This window comes from Pinus tabuliformis, chromosome 1_2 (genome assembly GCF_031772625.1).
Source record: "Pinus tabuliformis cultivar Carrire ecotype Pingquan chromosome 1_2, CPIR1, whole genome shotgun sequence".
Classification (NCBI taxonomy): Eukaryota; Viridiplantae; Streptophyta; class Pinopsida; order Pinales; family Pinaceae; genus Pinus; species Pinus tabuliformis.
In genome coordinates this window covers 776852148-776873312 of record NC_142298.1, presented here as the reverse complement: position 1 = coordinate 776873312, position 21165 = coordinate 776852148, and the positions used below count along the sequence as shown (strand labels likewise).

Here is a 21165-nt window from a genome sequence, read left to right as displayed (position 1 = left end):
TATGCTTTGATGAAAAGAAGAAGTTCCCTTTCCCCCATTGCATTTGCACGTTACTCCTACATTATTTTTATCAATGATGGATTCACAGTAAATAGATGGCTGGTGGTTGAGGTATTATCAATGGTGTTATCAATCCTCCAGATCTCAAAGGCTGAGGAAGAGTCTATCTGAGGTAACCACAGACCAATCTTTTGACTCAGTATCTAGCCCTACCAAGTCGGAGAGGGCTTTCTCCAAAGAATCACATCCAAGAGGGTTGTATGGATTAGGGTTTTAGGCTAGGTATAAAGTGCAAAGGTTGTTTTGATTTGGTTTGATTGGGTTATTGCTAGATGAGGATATTAGGTCAAGGAGGGTAGGTTAGGAAAAATAAGATATGATTGCAGACATTTAAAGGGGCAAGGTAGGCAGAAGGCTTAACACTTAAAAGGTGATTTTGTGAGACGGTTTAAGACTGATGAGGAGTTAGGAAGAGCATAGGAGATGTATTCTTCCTAAATTGAAGAAAAAATGGACAAGTTATGATAACTGTCCCAAAACAAAGCATGAGCAAACATGTATTATGTCTATTAACTTCAAAATTACCATATAACAGATATGAAATGGTTTATGAACTTACAAAAATTTCATACAAATGATAACATAGAAGAAATAGTGCTAAATATTCATGCCACATGTATCTCAAAGAAATAGCTACAACTCACATATTAAAACTGGCCAAATTCTGATACAATAGTGTCTCTGATCAATCTAACAGCATCCGACTAAGTTCAACCTCTGAAAAAAGTGAATAAAGGGAAGATATAGACATCAAAAAAACCTTGTCTCATCCTCAGGGGTCGAATCCCTTAGTTGAGGAAGAGATCCATAGAAATTTGAACTGATGCCTAGAGTTTAGGGAGCTCTAAGTGATTCCTCCCTAATTACATTGGAGCTTATTCATTTGACTTGATGATACTTTTACCTGATGAATCTACCCCTAGGTAACTTATCTGCATCATTATTACATTTACCATCCTTAATTACATAGGTGAAAACATCATTTTCTGAAATAAAAGTCAAAATTATAGCGAAAATTAAAAAATATCAAGAAATGGTCAAGTGCGCCATTTTTCTATCAAGTGCACCCTCATAGTGTCAAGTGCACCGTCCATCTTGCAGGTTCATTTTGACTGCCTTCCCGGTGTCCAAATTGAGCATAGGGTAGCTGATTGTAAAACCCTTCAAGTCTACTTTCTAAATATGCCTCCAGTTTGCAAAATGAAGGTGATTTGTCCCCTCAAAACTTCATTCTGCCAAAGCTGGTCTGTGCGCAGCGCCTAGGCCAAAATTGAGGCAGATACATGATTTTTTGCTTGTTTTTTGCCCTTTTCACTTGCTAGTTTTGCAAAATAAGGCTAGAAAAGTGGTTTTCTTAAATGTATTTGTCATTTGGCATCTAGTGGTAGTCTCCATTTGCTCAAAAAGTTCCCCAAAAATGTGCATGTTTAACCATGTTGCTAATATAACATTGCCTAAGAACACACTGAAAAAGATAGAAATTGCAAAAATGAGCCAAAATGCTTCAAAATTGGTGAAGTGGCCGATGATGCTGTGGATAGGCTTGGAATGAAGCCTCTGCAAGTATATCAAGTTTCTTTTTCTCTTCTTAGTGAGTTAGGGCTTCAATCTTTGCATTTGTTGCCTTGAGCTTTGCACTTGCATTTCTTTCTCTTTTGGCATAATGTTTTTCCATCTTTCTCTGAATGTCATTTTGTTGATGGGCCTTGTCTAGGAGATTCTCTAAATGTTGGTCTACCTTGTTAAGCCAATGCTCCTAGTTCTCATTAATCATGATGGAAAACTACTCATTCCATGTTAGCTAATTTGCAAGCTTAGCCTCCTTTTGCCTCTCTAGTTCTAGAGCTCTTTTCAGCCCTCTAGTCCTAGGTCTACTTTTTGGTTCTTTCTCTTGTTCAGGTTCACCATACCTATCATAGGCCTCATCAAGCAATGTCTTGGCTTTCATTTCTTCTCCTTTTGCCTTGATGAGATAAATCTCCATGACATCATGTTTGGCTTGAAGCTGCTGGTTTTCTTGCTCATAACATGAAATAATATATTTGGACCTCTCTAAGTTGGTTTGGAGTTCCTTGATAGGTGCACCTTTTTCCTTGATGATAACTCTAGTGTCCTCACTGTCATCATGCTCATCTAGGTCAATCAGGTCAAAATCTTTCTCTGTCTCATGGAGGTCCTCCTCATGCTGAATCTTCGTCTTTATCATATTTTCTTTGCCTTTGTGTACCTGCTTTGTTGGTGAAGAAAGAAAGGCCCCTCCCACAATATGTGGGGCAAACACCTGCCTATGGCCTCTCTGATAAGTGTGTGCCAATGTGCCCAAATATACCCTTTTAGGCTTAATTACCTCAACTTGCTTAATTTGCTCTGGCTCACTGATCTCATATGTGCTAGGTGACTCAATGTGCTCTTGTAATGGTGATGGTGAAGGAGACTAATATGATGATGATGCATGATTTGTGGGCTGAGATGGAGGGATGGATGTGGAAGGATGAGATGATGAAGGCACATTTTAAACATTATGAATAGATGGATCATTGAATATGGGATTGGCTATGAAGGTACTCCATGCAATGTTCAGTTCATTGAGATGATAGAGGACTATGATTTTGATGAGGGAATGATGAAAAATAATTTTCATTTGATGTTCATACTCTCTTTTCTAGATAATAAATGCCATCTTATCAATGCTTTGGAAAAGGTAGTAGGGTATGTTGAGCATAATTACCCTAGTGAAATTCATTAAGAGATGGATGTGATAGGAATAAAGTCTGGAAAATCTATTTTCACATGAAAGGTATTTCATGATAATCTTCATCATTGGTGCATATCTGTCTAGGAGGTAAGAAAAACGAAAAAACCTCTTTTCCTCATTCATTTACCTTGTTTTTATGAAAGGCTCGTAGTAATGTTTCTCCAATTAACCTTTCTTGAACCATTTCTCCCAAACATTTGGGATCCCGATGGAAGCTGGTATAATGGAAGTGGATATAGTAAAAGTGACACCATCTAGAGTAACTTGGTTGTCATGGAGGTTAGATATGAAAATTCTAGTCAACATGGCATGGTGTTCGACCTTTTGAATTTGCTCACAAAACTCATAACAACCAATATTTTTTAAACATGTCATAGCCATAGGAGACGCCAAGAGTCCCCTGATATTTGTTGGCTCAAATCTGGGTACTCTCCCACCTTTGTGTGGCCTCTTCTCCTTTGTCTCTTCTCCCTCACTGTACGGTATGTTTTCTTCTTTTGCCATGGTGTTTTAATGTCAAAACCCTAGGGAGGTATGATGTTGGTAGAATGTCGTTTCTAGGAATAAGTAATGGGAAAGGGAAATTGAGGGAGATGGTGTGAAACTGTAGGGGAATGCAATTTGAGAATTGAGAGTGAAATGGTGCTTTGAGGGAGATACTAGGGTTTTAAAAGAGTAAAACACCAAATCTTTAATGAAACTTCAAAACACTATAAGAAATGACTATAGGAGGAAGGAGAATGCTATATTTATCTATCACTCACATGCTGGAGGTTGAAGACAACATTTTTGAAGATTTGGAGGCAATTTGGTGAAGTCTGGAAGTGCTTCTGGCTTTTTTGGGCAAGTGAGTAGTGCCAGAAGGAAGTGTGTAGGGCCAGAAGGAAGTGTGTAGTGCCTGAAGGAAGTGTGCCCTTCCTTTCAAAAACACATAGCACCTGCTCCGATTTTTGAAATTTTCACCCAGGAACTTGAAAAATGCACTCTTGTAGTTTTCTCAGCAATAGTAGGAAACAAATGAAGTTGAATTTGATGCTATGAAGGCTCTTATACTTGAGTGAATTTTATTTTTTTGGTTTTAAAACCCACTTTCTAATGTTTCAATTCAGTTTTGAAAACTTTTCTAATTAGCCTTTACACTTTGATTTTCTTCTTTTCAGATTGATGATGTTGGAGTTTGGCACTCTTTATATTCAACTTTTCTTTGATGAAGTTGGAATATAGGCTTTGAGTTGGTAGCTTAGGAACAATACTTAGTACATATAGTGAACATTAAATTACATAAAAATAAAAATAAATTACATCTCTTTTTTGAATAAAATTACACTTTGGTATGAAAATCATACTTTGAAACCAAAATTACAACTTTCAAAAACCATTTTTACATATAAACAAATCTTTTTCAAATGATAAAGAAATATTATTTCAATCACGCTAACACTTTTGTTGACCTTATGAGATGAAACGGAGTATTATTGAACCTTGGAAAGTGAAACGTAGTAACCTAATGAGACCTTGAATGACAGACTCCATGTTGACTTGACCAACACAAAGACATGACTAAATGATCTTTAATGATTGATGTATGCTTAGTAAGACATGAAGTTGGGCCAGCAAGTATTGATATTTGAGGGAGAGTGAGGTTTTTTGTCTAGGGCTATGATTAGTGAGTAAATTTTTGAATGAGGACCTAGGTGGAATGACAAAAAATTTAGAATGGGACCCAAATATGATATAAAAAGAGGATTTTTTATCACTGATGCCAGTATGCAGATATTGAAACTAACAAATCAGATTTATTTATTGCTTGTTTTGCTTGAATTTAGAGACTTATTATCAGGGAAATGAGCTATAGTGGTACACTTTTAGAACTCAATACCCTATATCCTGCTAATAATTGCACACTCTAAAGTGAGTTATGTTTTCATTTTTCTCTCCATTCAAGAACTTCCATATTACACTCTTTCATGTGATTATGGGGTATCACTAGAAAATGTAGAAAATCCAATTCCTTAGGGCCTTAAGTGTAGATGTTGTAAAGAACAATCAACCATTTGAAGTTCAGAGTTTGGCATGACCAACCATTGTTGCACTCTGAGCATTGAGAAATATCACATTTTATTTTTTAAATATTAAACATTTGGTTATCTTTTTTTCTTCAATAGCTACATTGAGAATTTGTCATTAAGCTTGACCCTAAGCAGAGATCCTATTTTAAAGTCTTAGCTCCAATGGGGCACTAGTGATTATGCTTGGTCATAAGCAGAGAGCCTATTTTTAAAATCCTAGCTATGTTTTTTCACATTTATCTTTCCCAAAAATATGAGTCTAAGAACTACCTATCTATTAGCAACTTACTTGGACACATGTATCTTAGCTTTGCCTACTTTGATTCTATTTTAAGTTTGTTTTGGGAAGCATTATGGCTACAAGCTAGTGCTTCAATTTTTTGATATGGTCTACTGCAATTTTTGTTCAACACTTCAGTAACAATTTTATTCATTATTCATTATGAATTCATAAGAAAAAAAGCTATTTTGCAACAAGTGATTGTATTAGAAAAACCATTATAACTGATAAATTGAAGGGAAGTTTTTGTTCAAGGAGAGGCTTGATAGTGGTGCATTTTTAGTTGAAATTGTCACCATTTATTTACTTTTTTAACAAATGGAAAGAATTAATATGGTATCAGAGTTACAGAATAATCTGATACACTATACTATTCACGATACAGTCAAACTCAGCAAAAACATCTCGAATGATACTCAAATAGGTTTATAATGCACACAAGACAAGACTGAGTTTATGCAACTTGAATATAAATTCTAGTGAGATGAAATATAATAGAAGATTCATCATTCTAAATTAGTTCATGTTCATAAAAATTATGTTTTTGAGTTAGAGAAAGACTCTCATTCGTAGCCAGCACCTGATCATATTAGTGAGGTCATTTCAAGAGCATATTTACATGAAGATGTAGAGGTTCATCTTGCACTTCCCAAGCCCATCATTAGACCTTGGGAAAATGTTTTTAGAACAGGCATAAAATTGGTGTCATTTATGAAAAGGATGTGTCCTTTCACATTGCAAACTATTCCAAATACATTTATTTTCAAATTTTTTTCTTTCCTAAGGAAAATTCATCTTCGAATACTCTACATCCTCTTCCATAGCCACTTCATATTATAAAATGCCAAAATTTTGATCAAGTTCACCCTGTGAAGGATTAGTGTTTTTATCTTCACCCTTGTTAGCATCATGGAAGACATACTCATCATTTAGATAGATGTTCCAAACACAAGGCTCCTACAAGAGAAAAGATTCACCTTTGATGAATTACTTCTTGGGAATGATCTTCAATAGCCAAGAAGATATATCACTCATACCTCATTGATCATTCCAGAGTATTGACATGTTTTGCAGTGGAGATATATTCTTCTCTTCACCTTGCATTTGAAAAGGGGGAATTGGTGGTCAACTACCAAATTCAAAGTCATATCAAGTAATTCAAAGCCACTATGTGAAGCAATGCTAGTTGATAAATCCTAGAGCCAAAATTAGCCAGTTCTAGAGACAAAATCATGTTCCATGAGCATGATTTTTTTTAGTGTCCTATCTTAAACCACCACCCTGTTACAGGGAAAAGTGTCTACACAGAACTGCTTATCCCACTAAGGTGTGATAGCTACCTTAGAAACAAACAAAGCAGAGCTACCTTCGTTTTTCCTTTATGAAGTATAGATGAGAGAAGAACAAAGAAGAACAACCTCTGTCTTGCGCTAATCTCCTGATTCAATTCCTCTCTCTCTTGATAGTTTTTCGCTACTTGTTCCCTTGCACGCCCAGCTTCACAGAGTACCTGTAAGATCACAGTAGCATAGCACTATACAATAACATGGATCTATAATAATAAATAATCTAGGATCAGATGTAAATTGACCATACAAATGCAGTAAACATAAATGACACAAGAGTATGGAGGAATACTTGAATAGCTTTTATTGATAAACAAGAAAGAGCCAAGAGGAGTTACAACCAGTTGTTCTGACCCAGCATCATCCTCTCAACAATGAAGCCCCTCTTCACCTCATACAAAGCTTAGATCACCCAACAATCTGATGTTGTCTTAAGAAACCAACATCAATTCCTTAAAATATGCAAAATTCCAGCCTCCGGATCTCTGGGATGAGGGATCCATATATAGATATCTATAAGGGAGATGAGTTAGCTTGTGATTTGATTAGTGTCTTCCCTCTGATAGTTCTTGCTTCCAATTGGAGATTGATGATCTCTTACTCATCCTTGGTCGAATTCAGAGAAGCAAGTGTCACAGGAGAAGTTTCTAGAAGTTTCCATGCCTCTCCACCTCACGGAATGACACTGCCATTTGTCACTTCTTACGCATCGCACCCCAGAGAAGGGATTTTTTAAATGCAACGCACCCACACAGTGTATTTAGGTGAGATGCAACGCACTTTGCCTATGGAGCAGCTGAAATGATCTTGTTTTGACCAATTCTGAGCAGGTTTTCATGGAGAACTTCTGGGAGAAGCTGTAATCAGTTGACCTTGTTCCTTTAGGGGTTAGAACAACACTTTTAGGGACTTAGAAGCCCTTGGTTTATGGACATTTCATTCTTGGGGTTGTAGTGCCCAAAAATGTCTATAACGGTTGCCCCCTAAAGCATGAGTTCGTTAATCTTTTGATGTCGGGTGAAATACTTTATTATGAGGATCCGAAGTTCTTTCAAGCTGGGAGGAGACCTGTAATAAGATACAATACAATACATTATCTTCATAATATTTTCATGATCTAGTTGAGGCGGGCATTCCCATGCTCAACTTTATAAATTCATTTTCATGTACATAGGACAGACAATCGTCTAAGTGTAGACTGATGATTCTGGTAGAGTCATCATCACTATGATTGGATGATTATCTGTGCAGCAATGATGTACATTTGATGTCTTTATTTCCCTGAATATATATCGCAGCCCAGATGGATGAGACTAGATCCAGGGTCTTCAATCTCATTCGATCTTCACTCAAAGTAAAAGTCTATCCATGTGAGAGATGTTCTGGAGTCGAACATGGAAAGACATCGCCTGATTACCAGCCAATGATGTAAGCTGTTAACAGGTGCAACAGGAATCACCGATAATGATAATGACCCTCAAGGTACTGCAGTACAATTCACGTGGTGTGAATAAAGGACTTGGCATCGAACACCACGCAAAATCTTTCAGTCGAAGGTCATTGATGTAAACCTCTCGCCGGAAGTGAGAAACTTGCCATTGAGGCACGCAAGCTTCAAAGTACTGAATGGGGTGTTCCTAGATCGACTTCTTGGATAATGAGCTGATGTCGACAAGAAGTGATCCGTCACAGGAGGGCCTTAATGAATCCCACATCAATGACACGGAACGGAGCAAATGATTTTAATCGAGGTGAAAACGATCTGATGACATACGGTTCAGGGTGGCGGTCATGAAAGAATGGAGCGTAAATGTATTGTAGCAGGTGAGACACAGGTGAATTCTCTGAATGACTTCTCTTGAACATATCGGTGACATTGACGTGATGGATTGGTAGCATTAACCCCAAATGTGGATGGTGTGATGGGACCATGGTGATGTGACCGGTGAATGAAACAACCCAAGCCGACTTGGATGCTGAGTGAAAGTGTCATGTTCAAGAGCGACTTGCTACCAACAAAGTTTCTTCAAGTTTTCTTCCCAATTTTTCCCCAGTCATTGCTGACCAATTCCTCTTTATTTTTGTCAAGATTGAGGAGGATAACATATGCTTGTTCTATAATTTTCCCTTCGGGCAAACCCATCGCTATGTTTTAATGAGCCTAGCGATAGTGAAACTCGTTCTCGTCTATAGACAAGTTTGTCGCTATTAAGTTTTAACGAGTTTAACGACAAAGATAACTCGGTCCTTTTCAATTTTAGAGAGTCTTAAAAGGAATGTATAGGAAACTCCAAAATTCCTTTTTTGTCATCTAATCCCTTAAGGCCGAAAAAATATAAAACAATACAGAAGGGATGAATTTTCGATACTTTTAACGAGCCGAACAAAACAAGCGTTCGATCTTTTTGTGTAATAATCCCTCAGGTCCAAAAAGATTAAAATTTAGAGGAGGGATAGCACTTCCGGTCCCTTTAATGAGCTGGAGAGGCTAATGGCTCGGCAATCTTTTCATATTTTACGAGTCAATTGAAAAGAGCTTAAAGGAGACTCATCTTTTGAGGAACGAGTGATAAAATTGGGTAGCAGCTGATTCCAGGTAAGGTTTGGAATGTTCCAATCATGGCAGTGTTACAAGGATGGCTAGTGAGATCACTCTTCGTAGCTGTTCCTCAAAAAGGGGTAAACAATCAAATGGAGGTGAATGATCGGCCAATACAGAGTAGAGGTGATGGTGAGAACATGACCAAGGTTTTTAAAGGCCGAAGTACTACATTCACGATGGTTATTTACCGGGAAATAGTTCATTTTTTAGTGAGCTTAAACGCGGGGGGAAACACTTGCTCATGGCTTATGTTTATTTTTTAACGAGCTTGAACTATGCGCTAAAACTGCTCGATCAATCCAGTCGTATAATAAGAATTTCCCATTTAAAAACGGCAATTTTTAGAGTTTTGCCCCACATCCTTTCTTTATGCAAGTTAGGAAATGACCAATCCTACGAGTTTAAAGGGTTAGAGGACCTACAAATTTAAAAAATAAATGGTCGCTCTTCGCTTGCATGCCAAAAGGTTTGCATGCCCCCAGGTATAAAGTTTCAAGGCCACCTTTTGTTCAAACCGACAAAACATTTGTTTTATTAGGAAAGGTATACCTCTTTCAGGTTACCCAAATATTGTTCTATTCACAACGCAAACAAAACACTTCTTCGGCGATGTCTACCAAAATAAACAAAGGTGAGTGGAGGAGGCTACTCCACTCACGTAACTTTGACAAGAGAATCTTGTTCCAGAATAACTACCTCTTCCAATAATGGACGGGAGTACATACCAGGCATATATCTCTCACTGAAACCTACCCTATACTCGAAGTTTTCCTGCCGAAGCAGACCAGCGTGCATGCCCCCTGGGTTTCAGTCATGTCCCCCGAATCACTCACGCTCATCAGGTGGGTGGACTGGGGATTGATGAGACATTCCTTGTGTGAAAAGACCATTTAGGGATGGTATATGACTATTTGCTATGCGTGATCCGGGAAATGAAAGCTGGTCCACGAGCTTCACCACTCTTCCTTCGTGCGGAAAACACATTACTCTAAAGAGTGAGGAGACAATGGCTCCCATGTAATAAATATAGTCTCATCCAAGGAGTAGATTATAATCCAGGGATCCTTGAACTACCATTACGTTCATGTGAATGGTTTTTCCTCTCAATGTTATGGGCACATTGGGAAGGATCCCTAACAGTCGACTGGTTCCTTTGTCAAAGCCTGTTAGATTTCTCATCTCAAGCAAAAGCGATGGCGAACGAAGCTCTTTCCAAGCAGTCGAGGAAAGGATACTCACAGAAGCCCCTTCATCTATGATGGTACTAGCCATAACCATTTTATATACTTGAGCAATAATTCGAAATGGTACACTAGCCGGTAAATGGGGTCTGCCTAGTTGATTCTAGTCGAAAGAAACAACTAAGTTGCTTGGAGGTGGGACCAAATAGACGGCTGGGTATGACTCTAACGAACTTCCCTCCTGCGGTAAAGGAATGGGTAAATTGCCCCCATGTTCATCGGAGTCTGTGCTTACGAAAAGAATTTTGATGGTGTCATCCTTATTCTCTTCTGTGATTGTATCATCTGAAGACAAAACCTATGAAGGCAAGACCGGGTCAACTTCTGCCTCGACCTTTTGACTTTTGTCTGGTATGGATTCAGATGGTTTTTCTTCAATGATAGAAACTTCGGCCGACCACCTGGGCGGGTCAGCCGAATTCTCAACTAATGATGGACTCGGCAAGTGTTTTTTATATCCAGGAGGAAGTCGTAACGGTGAAACCGGAGGATCGTCCAAAACTCTTTTATCCTGGTCTAAGAAGGGACAACGGTGGACAGCATGATCGCCTTCGTACAGTTTACAAGGAAATCTGTATTTTCCTTTTTGTCCTGGGGCTTCACTTTCACTAGTTGACGGTGTGTTTTCAACATGATTATCAGAGGTTGACGACACCGGGTTGTGCAAAAGAGGAGACTAGTCCCTTAAGATCCGAGGGCAGCAAGGACAATCTCTATGATAGTGGTGCCCTTTGCAAATGACACATGGTGATTTAGGCCTAGTTTGTGCAGTGTGTGGATTTTCGTTAGACGACGCTTGGTTGCCCCCTTTCACTTTTGGATCCTTCTTCTTCTTCTCTTTCTTCTTCTTTTCCTTCTTCTTCTCAGGTACTTGATTTTTGGCTTTACCAACCCCATCAAGTGAAGAGGAAGGAGGAGAGGAAGAATTGGAGGAAGTAGAAGGTTGGTGGGTAACTCTGGAATCGTCTAGTTTCTGATTCGATTGTTCAGGAATTGCAGTGTTCTTAACAACAGAGGTTGAGAAGAGCTATACAGGCAAGCCGATTGTCAATCCTGGAAACGACAATGTGGCCATATGGGGCGCACCAACATCTCCCCAAGAGGAGAAGGGACTAGGATTTCCTCCAAGGGGAATTCCTTGGATTGTGGGTTCCATTTTCTCAACCTAAGATCATCGTAGGAAAGGGTGATGATTATTCCGTTTAGAATAAATTTTAGACACTTTGACACAACTTGTTTTTTCAATTTTTAAGAGTCAAGAAAAAACAAAATATGACTCTAGTCTCCTTCGATTTTTAATGAGCCTGAAGTGACAAGTGCTCAGATGGACCTTTTCCGTTAAGGAGTCTGAAAAGGAATGAAAGGGACTGCTCTGGAAATCTAGGTAGAGGGATTACCAAACCAATCGCAAAACTACATAATACTTTTTACAGTACGGCAGTCAATCTTTCCGAATGTTGTATTCAGTGCATTGCGATCAATAGGGCGGCAAACATGGCTTCCTATGGATAAAGGATTAAGCCTATTATGGTCTCCCAAAATATACTCGACGGTATGTGGGAGCACAAGTCCGTACTGGCACTTATCGTCTCAAAGTGGAGGAATCACCCAACCATCAGTGAGAACAACAGTTACCAGGCTTTACGACGCCAGAATACGTCTCTAGCCTAGACTTCTAAATGTTGTGCGTTAGGTTCCAAAGCGTTGTTAGATTCATTGAATTTATTTTATAGTTGATCTTGTTTATGAAGTTTTCCTTTCGGTTTCACCACGAGATGTAGATGTGTAATTCCTAAAATGCAATCTAAGATGATAAACAGTCTTTTATCTTCTTTGTGCAATGAAAATCCTAGCTACTAAGGAAAGAGAGACAGTATTCTTTCACAAAGAGCAAAGAGCACACTCTAAATGCACTTTCCTAAATCAAACCAATCAAACAATCTAAATGCAAATGCACATGCATGTATTTGTTTTCAACTTTGAACTTAGTATGTAAATGATAAAAAGAAAGTTGATGCACAAATCTGAATTACTTTTCAAGCAACAGTTATCAACAAGTCTCTTTTCGAAATCAAAAATGGAGACAATCACAACACTTTACGATTTTGAAATGAATACTTGTTTTCGACACTAGAAAAATTACAAATTCAGACCAAATACAGTAGCAACAGGATAATCGACTATATACAACAATCAAACTCTTTCCTATGATTGAAAACAACACTTGCGACACTTTCAAATCAAAGCACGACAGTACGATTACGTTACTTTTTGCAAAGGAGAACTGAAAATGACTCAACAAACACACAAAAACATTTACAGTTCTTTTGTACAAAGGAGGTAGAATAACAGCAAGGAAAAGGGGTCTCAAACAGAGATATGCTGATCACAGACAACAAAATTCATGAATAGAACTAGAAAGAATGAACTGCAGAAACCAAAACTGAATAATGCCTAGTCTGATCAGCGCACCTGTAACATAGGGAATTTGAAATGCAGCGCAACTACTACACTCGGGAAGTGCACTGAATTTCAGATTCACAGAACAGTACCTGCGCTGGGCCAGAGACGAGACTTTTCTTGGGTTCTGGGTCACAGTTTGCAGTTCAGTTCATGGGTTTTGGCCGAGCAAATGGTAATCAGTAATGAAACAATCAGGGGTAGATCTAAGGAGGATCTAAGAGCTATCACAAGGGAAATCAGAGAATTTGTAAATCAGTTGTTTAATTTATAAACAAATCCCGGAGATTGACTGAAGCGGCATTTATCTACTTTGCATTTGCATAGCAAATGCAGTTCGAAAGCTACCTGGCTCAACTTCAGGCTCCGTCTGTAAGTTTATAAAATAGACAACAAGGAAGATAAACAAACAAACTAATTCATCCCCAGCGGAGTCGCCATTTTGTTACAGGGAAAAGTGTCTACACAGAACTGCTTATCCCACTAAGGTGTGATAGCTACCTTAGAAACAAACAAAGCAAAGCTACTTTCGTTTTTCCTTTATGAAGTATAGATGAGAGAAGAACAAAGAAGACCAACCTCTGTCTTGCGCTAATCTCCTGATTCGATTCCTCTCTCTCTTGATAGTCTTTCGCTACTTGTTCCCTTGCACACCCAACTTCACAGAGTACCTGTAAGATCACAGTAGCATAGCACTATACAAGAACATGGATCTATAATCATAAACAATCTAGGATCAGATGTAAATTGACCATACAAATGTAGTAAACATAAATGACACAAGAGTATGGAGGAAAACTTGAATAGCTTTTATTGATAAATAAGAAAGAGCCAAGAGGAGTTACAACCAGTTGTTCTGACCCAGCGTCATCCTCTCAGCAAGGAAGCCCCTTTTCACCTCATACAAAGCTTAGATCACCCAACAATTTGATGTTGTCTCAAGAAACCAACAGCAATTCCTTACAATATGCAAAATTCCAACCTCCAGATCTCTTGGATGAGGGATCCATATATAGATATCTGTAAGGGAGATGAGTCATCTTGTGATTTGATTAATGTCTTCCCTCTGATAATTCTTGCTTCCACTTGGAGATTGATGATCTCTTACTCATCCTTGGTCGAATTCAGAGAGGCAGGTGTCACAGGAGAAGTTTCTGGAAGTTTCCATGCCTCTCCACCTCGTGGAATGACACTTCCATTTGTCACTTCTCACCCATTGCACCCCATAGAAGGGATTTTTGAAATGCAATGCACCCACACAGTGTATTTAGGTGAGATGCAACGCACTTTGCCTATGGAGCAGCTGAAATGATCCTGTTTTGACCAATTCTAAGCAGTTTTTCATGGAGAACTTCTGGGAGAAGCTGTAATCAGTTGACCTTGTTCCTTTAGGGGTTAGAACAACACATTTAGGGACTTAGGAGCCCTTGGTTTATGGACATTTCATGCTTGGGGTTGTAGTGCCCAAAAATGTCTATAACACACCCGCATAAGAATTGGGATTCTAATACCTATCTCATTAATGTGTGGTCATCTTTAAACCATCATCATGGAGAAATTCCACTTTGTAAAAGACTTCAGCATCTAGTGAGATTCAAAATTATTCCAAGAATTGCTTCGAGCCAAGTTCCAAAATTGGTGGTCAATCTTAAACCACCACTAGTAGACGACTTCAACTTTTGGTACCTCATTTGGTTTGTGGTCTTCCTTAACAACCATTTCAGAGAGCACATCCAACCATTTTCTTCCATGCTCTTTTGTATTTCAACTCTCTTTTTGGACTTATATACACCCCTTTGGATTAAAGAGGGGAATTTTAAAAGCATACTCCTCTTGAGTTAGGAAAACTTGACTTATTCACTTGAGAGGAAGGCGAAAATTCTCAAATGAGTGCCAACAGTTATGAGATGTCCAAGAATCCTCTTGAAAGATGAAAGCCAAGAGTAAACAAAATTGTATTAATATATATATCTTGTGAATAGAATGTATCACATGATTTATCAAATTGGTTTATTATTTGATGTGTGTTTAACCATATACATATCTCTATATGTAATTATTTTATTTTTTATTTAACTTTTTTTGTCATCAAAATATAAAATATGATTTTATTTTATTTTTCACCTGGTTTTCCAAACTCATCTTCCATACTTATTTATAAAACAATTCACTGTAATAAATATATGTATATTAAATATATATGTGAATTTCAATTTTTATTTGTGTTTTTATTTCTGTTTAAAAATATATATATTATTTTTATTCCATTAATAATAAGTAGACATATATATTAAATATATATCCCAATTAAAATTTCTATTTATCTTTTTGTTTCTCCTTTAAAAGTTTTTTATATTATTTTTATTCCATTATTAATGTACTGATATCCAAAACCAACTTGTAATAAAAATTATATTTTTTGTTTTTAATATAGTTTTACTTTTCTTTTTAATTTAACATTATGATTTTGTGACAATATCTTTCTTATACTATTTTATACAACATCATAGTTTCAAAAATTTAAAAATTCAATTTTTATTATATTTTAATAACACTATTTTAAAAAATATTTATTATTTTTATTTTATTTTTTATTATTAAAATCCTAATTTTCTTCCACTTTTATTTTCATTAACATTAGAACTTTATAGACCGAGTAAAACCAAACCATTGTATTTCACCTTTACATTTTCGATATTTCCATGAACATTAAAACTTCATAGAATGGGTAAAACCAAACCATTGTATTTTATTTTATGTACATGGTTCCACTTAATCTCAAAAAATCCAATAACAAATTAGGATAATCATAGAAATTCGATTGTATGTAAATATAAATATAATAGGAAGTCACTATGATTTTGACAAAAATTATGTAGTTTTTTGAGTTTAATATAAATAAATAAATCAAATTTCAATATTAAATTTTTGTGTTTCTTTATTTATTTTGGTCGCAAAGATATATAAAAATAGGTTTTTTTAATATTATATTTATTTAATGTTACATCAAAGAAATTCAAATCTAATGATTACATCATTTGAATTTTCAATCTATATATTGATTTCGATTTCAATTTGTTTTAATTTTTATTTATGTTTCTTGATGTGATTTTATTTCTTTTTTTATTTCTATGTCAATTAATATTTTTATTTTATTATTAATGTATTGAACTTATAATGAAAATAAAATCTTATTACTATTTATATATGATAAAATTTATTTTATTTTATTTTTTAATAATTTAAAAATATAATTATATTTAAAAAAATTTAATGTTTGATATATATTTATTTCTTTATTTAATGATATAAATAAATAAGAGAGAGAATGAAATCTAGTATTCTTTCGTGTTCTATGCTTTCATCTTGTATTGTTGTTGTAACTAAGGGTTTTTTTTGTCATTCTAAAGATGCACCTTGGACTGGCATCTTTTTTCAAATGGGATGTTATAATCCAAGGTCTTTTTCTTCTAAATCTGGTGCCTCTATGTGTGGCTTTGGTCATTTGTTCTTGAAGATGCTAAAAGGTAAAGGCAAGATGAAAACAGAGGAGGTACCAATTTTGTGGTAGCCAGTTTCGAGGTGTCTTTATTGTGGGCGACTCTTTTCTTCAAATATGACTCTAGGTGCCTTGCCATCGATGTGGAAGGAGAACTTCAGTTTTTATTTTGGGTATGGGCCAATCAAAGGTCAAGTTACTTTGATATGCTCCCCTATTCCTATTTTTTCTTTCTATATGCAATATGTATCATTTGGAATGTAGTGTGTTTTTGTCCCCTAGGGTTATGAGGCTCATGCCATTACTAGGGCCGACCAGCCCCTATGTAATTCCTTCTTTTGCAGTTATGGATCCCTGTGATTTTGTGTAGTGTTGGCATTTTCTAGAGTAGGGAATCCCCTATACTTTTCCCCTTTCAAATGTCACCACCTCTCTCTAGAATAAATACGAAAATGAAAGAAAACTTTCATATTTTCATTAGGAACATGGGGGGTCAATATAATATTGAATGGGAAAAAACCATAGGCTTGGTTTTATCCCTTAAAAAAAACAATTAAGAGAAATGGGGCATACCCATAAAATTCCAATGTCTACAATATGAGGGGAATTTTCTCCATGACGTATCCTTGCTCAAAGAAACAAGTATATCGAGAAATTAGACAATAATACTAAACTATAGAATATGTGGAGGTGGTCCTAATACCAAGACATTAAATGAAACAGTCGTATCTTTCAAAGAAGCAATTCAAGAGGGGCTTCTAGATCTGCAAATCAACCCCAAATTGTCTGAGGTTCCTATATTCTTGACTAAATGGAACATGTCCCAAGTATGGAGGTTAATAAAGCAGATGCCTCTACTATTTTTTCTTCTCTTCCGAAAAGGGAAATTATTTGTAGATTCAATGGATTTTGGCCAAAACGAAAATTTCTTACCCAATGGATCTTCTTCTTATGAACATCAAATTATGCCATATACTTGTGCTCCAAAGGATTCTTCATAAATCAATTTGACACTCAGAAGGACTTGGAATAGTTTTTATAGGAAAAGCCATTTTTTTGGGGAAATGTAGGTTTATTCATCACCCCATGGTTTCTGGAGTTTGATGCCTCAACAATGGTGATCAGTAGCATGCCAATTTGGGTGTGCTTCCAAACCTTCCCTTTCCTTTCTTGTACCATAAAGTTTTTGAAGGCATAGAAAATGCATTAGGTAAATGCAAAAAATGAGATATGGAAAGAACAAAAAATGTCTCCTCACCTAAGAAAAGGACTTCCAAACCATATAACCTTGAAGCACAATAACTTTGAGTGGCTTGGAATATGAAATCACGACATTCCGATTTCATTAATATTTTCAAACAGGTCATTTGCAGAATACTTGCCCACGGGCTAAGAAAACACCATAAAAGAAAAAGAGGCAACCAAATGGTCCAAAAGGATGGCAATTGTTAGGTTCGTTCATTTTTTAGGAGGAAGAAGAAGTTAAAGAGAATCCCCAAGCCCAACATGATGCAAGAAATATGGCTCACTCTGGATATCAGCCAAAACAGGCCTCCCCACCGCCGACAAGGTCATTTATATAGATTTAGTAGGACCCTATCCCTATTAGTATGCATATTTCATATGATGTTGAGGGTTAGAAAAGAGTCCATGTTTCAGAGAGCTCCATTTTTCTGATAAATAATTACCCTAGGTGGTCGTAGAAAATGTTTTGGCAACGGTTCCTATATAACCAGTTTCAAATGTTTGGCAAAAGGTGCAAAAAAGGATGAGATGGGCAAAAAGATCAGCTAGTGTAATAAATGTCTGTTTAAATATATTTGCTCCTATATTATGTAGATCAGTTTGTTTATATTGCATTTTAGTTTTTAGTTTTGTGTCTAAAGTCTTTTTATCTCAAAAATATTCATTAACATAAAAAAAAAATGTAAATTTATTTTTCTTAGTTAATAAAATTATGTTTCTTTTTCCAATAAATTATATTTTTTATTTATTTAACATTATTAATATATGACCATCTTTTTGTTGTACCAACTTATGGTAATAATTTGAAAGATATTTAAAAAAGGAAAATCAAGAACTTTATATATTTGGATCACACTATTTTAAAAAACATTTATTATATGTTTTTTATTTTATTTTTAATAAAATAAATTCTAATTTTCCTCCGCTTTTACTTTTTGGATATTTCCATGAACTTCACATAAAGAGTAAAACCGAACCGTTGTATTTTATTCTAATATAAATACAATTCCAATGAATATCGAAAAAATCCAATAACAAATTTGGATGGCCGTCATGGAAATTATATTTTATGTACGTGGTTGTTTTGAAAATAAACCTAACATGAGGTCACCATGAACATGAAAAATTCCAAATTTCAATAGCAAATTTGGATGACCGCGATGGAAATTCTATTCTATGTGCGTGGTTGTTTTGAAAATAAACCTAACATGAAGTCACCATGAACATGAAAAATGCCAAACTCGAATATCAAATTCTAAATTTCAATAGGAATTTGTAAATTCTGCAATAAAAAGTACTGAATTCCAATCTCACTAGCCAAGAAAAAGAAAAAATCTCCAAAATCCAGAAACAAATTCAAAATTTCAACAGCGGTTTACGAATTTTCAAATAAACGATCTGACATTCCATTCTCACCTGCCATTCGGTAGTCACAGCGACAAAATACAGAGGCCTTTGATCCAGATCCGATTCGGTCTTGCAGTAAAGAAAAGTATTACTTAAATTTCATTTGCATGACTTGACATGAAACAGTATCCCTAAATATCTAGAGATTCGGGGGATGGGATGTGCCATGAACGGAGAAAGTGCAGGGAAAAGGCATTAAAAAGTGGAAATGTGGGCCTATGAAGACAACTGCCTTTACAGTTGTCATGAAAAACACCACCCCTGTCGTTTATCAACACGACAAAACGCTTCCCGTGAAGCAAAGGATTATTCGCGTGTTAATTCTTCTCCTTACACCAAACCTTATCCTAAACGCGTTGATTGTTTCCTTGGAGTCAATCTCTTAGCCTTCTTATAATTCAAGAAAGCCATCTGGGTTCGACATCTTCGTCAAACTGAGTTGAGACTATATACAAATCATTAGATATTGTAGGTATATAGATAGATTGCCAGGTTTTATCTGCGCTGAGTAATTTAATTTTCTTCTGCTATCTAGCTGGGTTTGTATCGTAGGCTTTCAGGATTCATTCATCACATAGTAATTTAATTTCGTTTTGGTTTTTTTTTTTCATATGGCCGGGTTTGCATAAACAGATAGCTAGGGTTCATCTGCAGTGGGTGATTTAATTTCCCTCTGGTTTTTCTGCTATCTGGCCAGGTTTGCATTAATGGCTGTTATTTCAGGTGGAATTTTGGTTTGCAGGCCATCCTCTGAGAACAGAGCTTTCTGTGGTGGCGGAAATTTTCTTTTCCACAGAGTTGCGGAAAGGGTTTCCGTACGGGTATGCAGCTTCTCCAATAATAATGATGGATCAGCTCATTTAGACAATGAGAATTGTGGGGGAAAGAGAAGACGAAGAGAAGAGGATGTTATTTTACCTTCTGAAATTGACAAGAGAAGTACCATGAGATGGTGGCTTCCTCTCTTTGGTTGGTCTCAGGCCGATCGGGAGCCATGGATAGACTGTGGCATAAAAGAGCCGAAAACAAGAGCCATGGAGAAGATATCCAACGATGAAAAAGAAATGGCAGAGGCTCCAGCCAAGCGTTCCAAGTTTGAAAGGGGACGTTTAACTCCAGAGAAGGCGAAATTACTGAGAAAAAACCTTCGGGACACTTCTATGTTTCATGACATTATGTATCATTCTGCCATAGCTTCTCGTCTTGCCTCATCCGATAACCAAGGTAAGGAGTTGGAGAAATTAAGGCCTTGATAAAGCCGTGTTACAGTAAAGCTTGGCGTGGCCAGTAAGGATCTGTGTCTAAGGGGATAATTTTTTTTGTAAATAATAGTGTAGGATAATTCTTGATTTAGCACAAGAATTGACTACCGCATTTGTTGACTCTCCGTTGTATGCTTTGTAATCAGTTGTATTGTATCTGGTCGATAATATAGAGTCTGCAATTCAATTGTATACATGAAGATATCATGAGTCATATATTGTGAAAAGTAAATCACTTTTCAGAAAATATCTTGTTAGATAAGCGTGGATGGAAAAGTTGGATAAGTAAAAGAATGGTTATGGTTATGCCATGCAATTATCTTGGACGATTCTGTTTTATTATCTTGAACATGTTGTATAAGTTTGTGTTTTATTTAAATGTTATATAAATTCTCTTTATTTTGAAAAAATATGTATATAATTTATAATAAATATTTTAAGTTGATAAAAATATAAATATTTTGAAATTATTGTTTTTATATTGTTGGTTTTGTCATGATTTGTATTTTCATCTGGTCATGATGAACCATACTTGTTGGTTTGAAAGAACACTAGCCAAAAATTTCTTTTATGTGATTTCTAAAAAAGACTTTTCTTAATTCACTATGGATCACAAATGCCTGGATCCAATAAATAATAATAATAATAATAATAATAATTATTATTATCTAATCTAATAATAATATTAATTATTATTATTATTATTATCTAATTTTAAAGTCATGGTTAAGTGAGACACCACATTGGTGCATTGGTGTATAAGGCCTCTTTGTTTGTCGACAAAAGATTCACCTCGGGGCAATAAAATTATTGTAAAAAACATATATACTCTACCCTCTCTGATTTTCAATATATTACCTTTTAGAAAAACCACATAAAAATATTTAAAATCCTAATCCATTATTATATTTAAATTAATAACTTCATTTGAATTTAAAA

General features: G+C 36.0%; 1 protein-coding gene across 3 annotated transcripts; it reads left to right on the top strand.

The window, feature by feature from the left end:
* Positions 1–19369: 19369 nt before the first annotated feature.
* Positions 19370–20552, top strand: LOC149208162 (uncharacterized). 3 transcript variants are annotated; one of them, XM_089394013.1, is made up of 2 exons: positions 19370–19503; positions 19662–20552. In XM_089394013.1, the coding sequence occupies exon 2, from the start codon at positions 19672–19674 to the stop codon at positions 20215–20217; it is 546 nt and encodes a 181-aa protein (XP_089250139.1). In that variant the 5' UTR covers positions 19370–19503; positions 19662–19671; the 3' UTR covers positions 20218–20552. The 3 variants fall into 3 exon arrangements, with proteins under 3 accessions (XP_089250139.1, XP_089250138.1, XP_089250140.1); XM_089394012.1 differs by having other exon boundaries at positions 19383–19541; XM_089394014.1 differs by having other exon boundaries at positions 19417–19432.
* Positions 20553–21165: the final 613 nt, after the last annotated feature.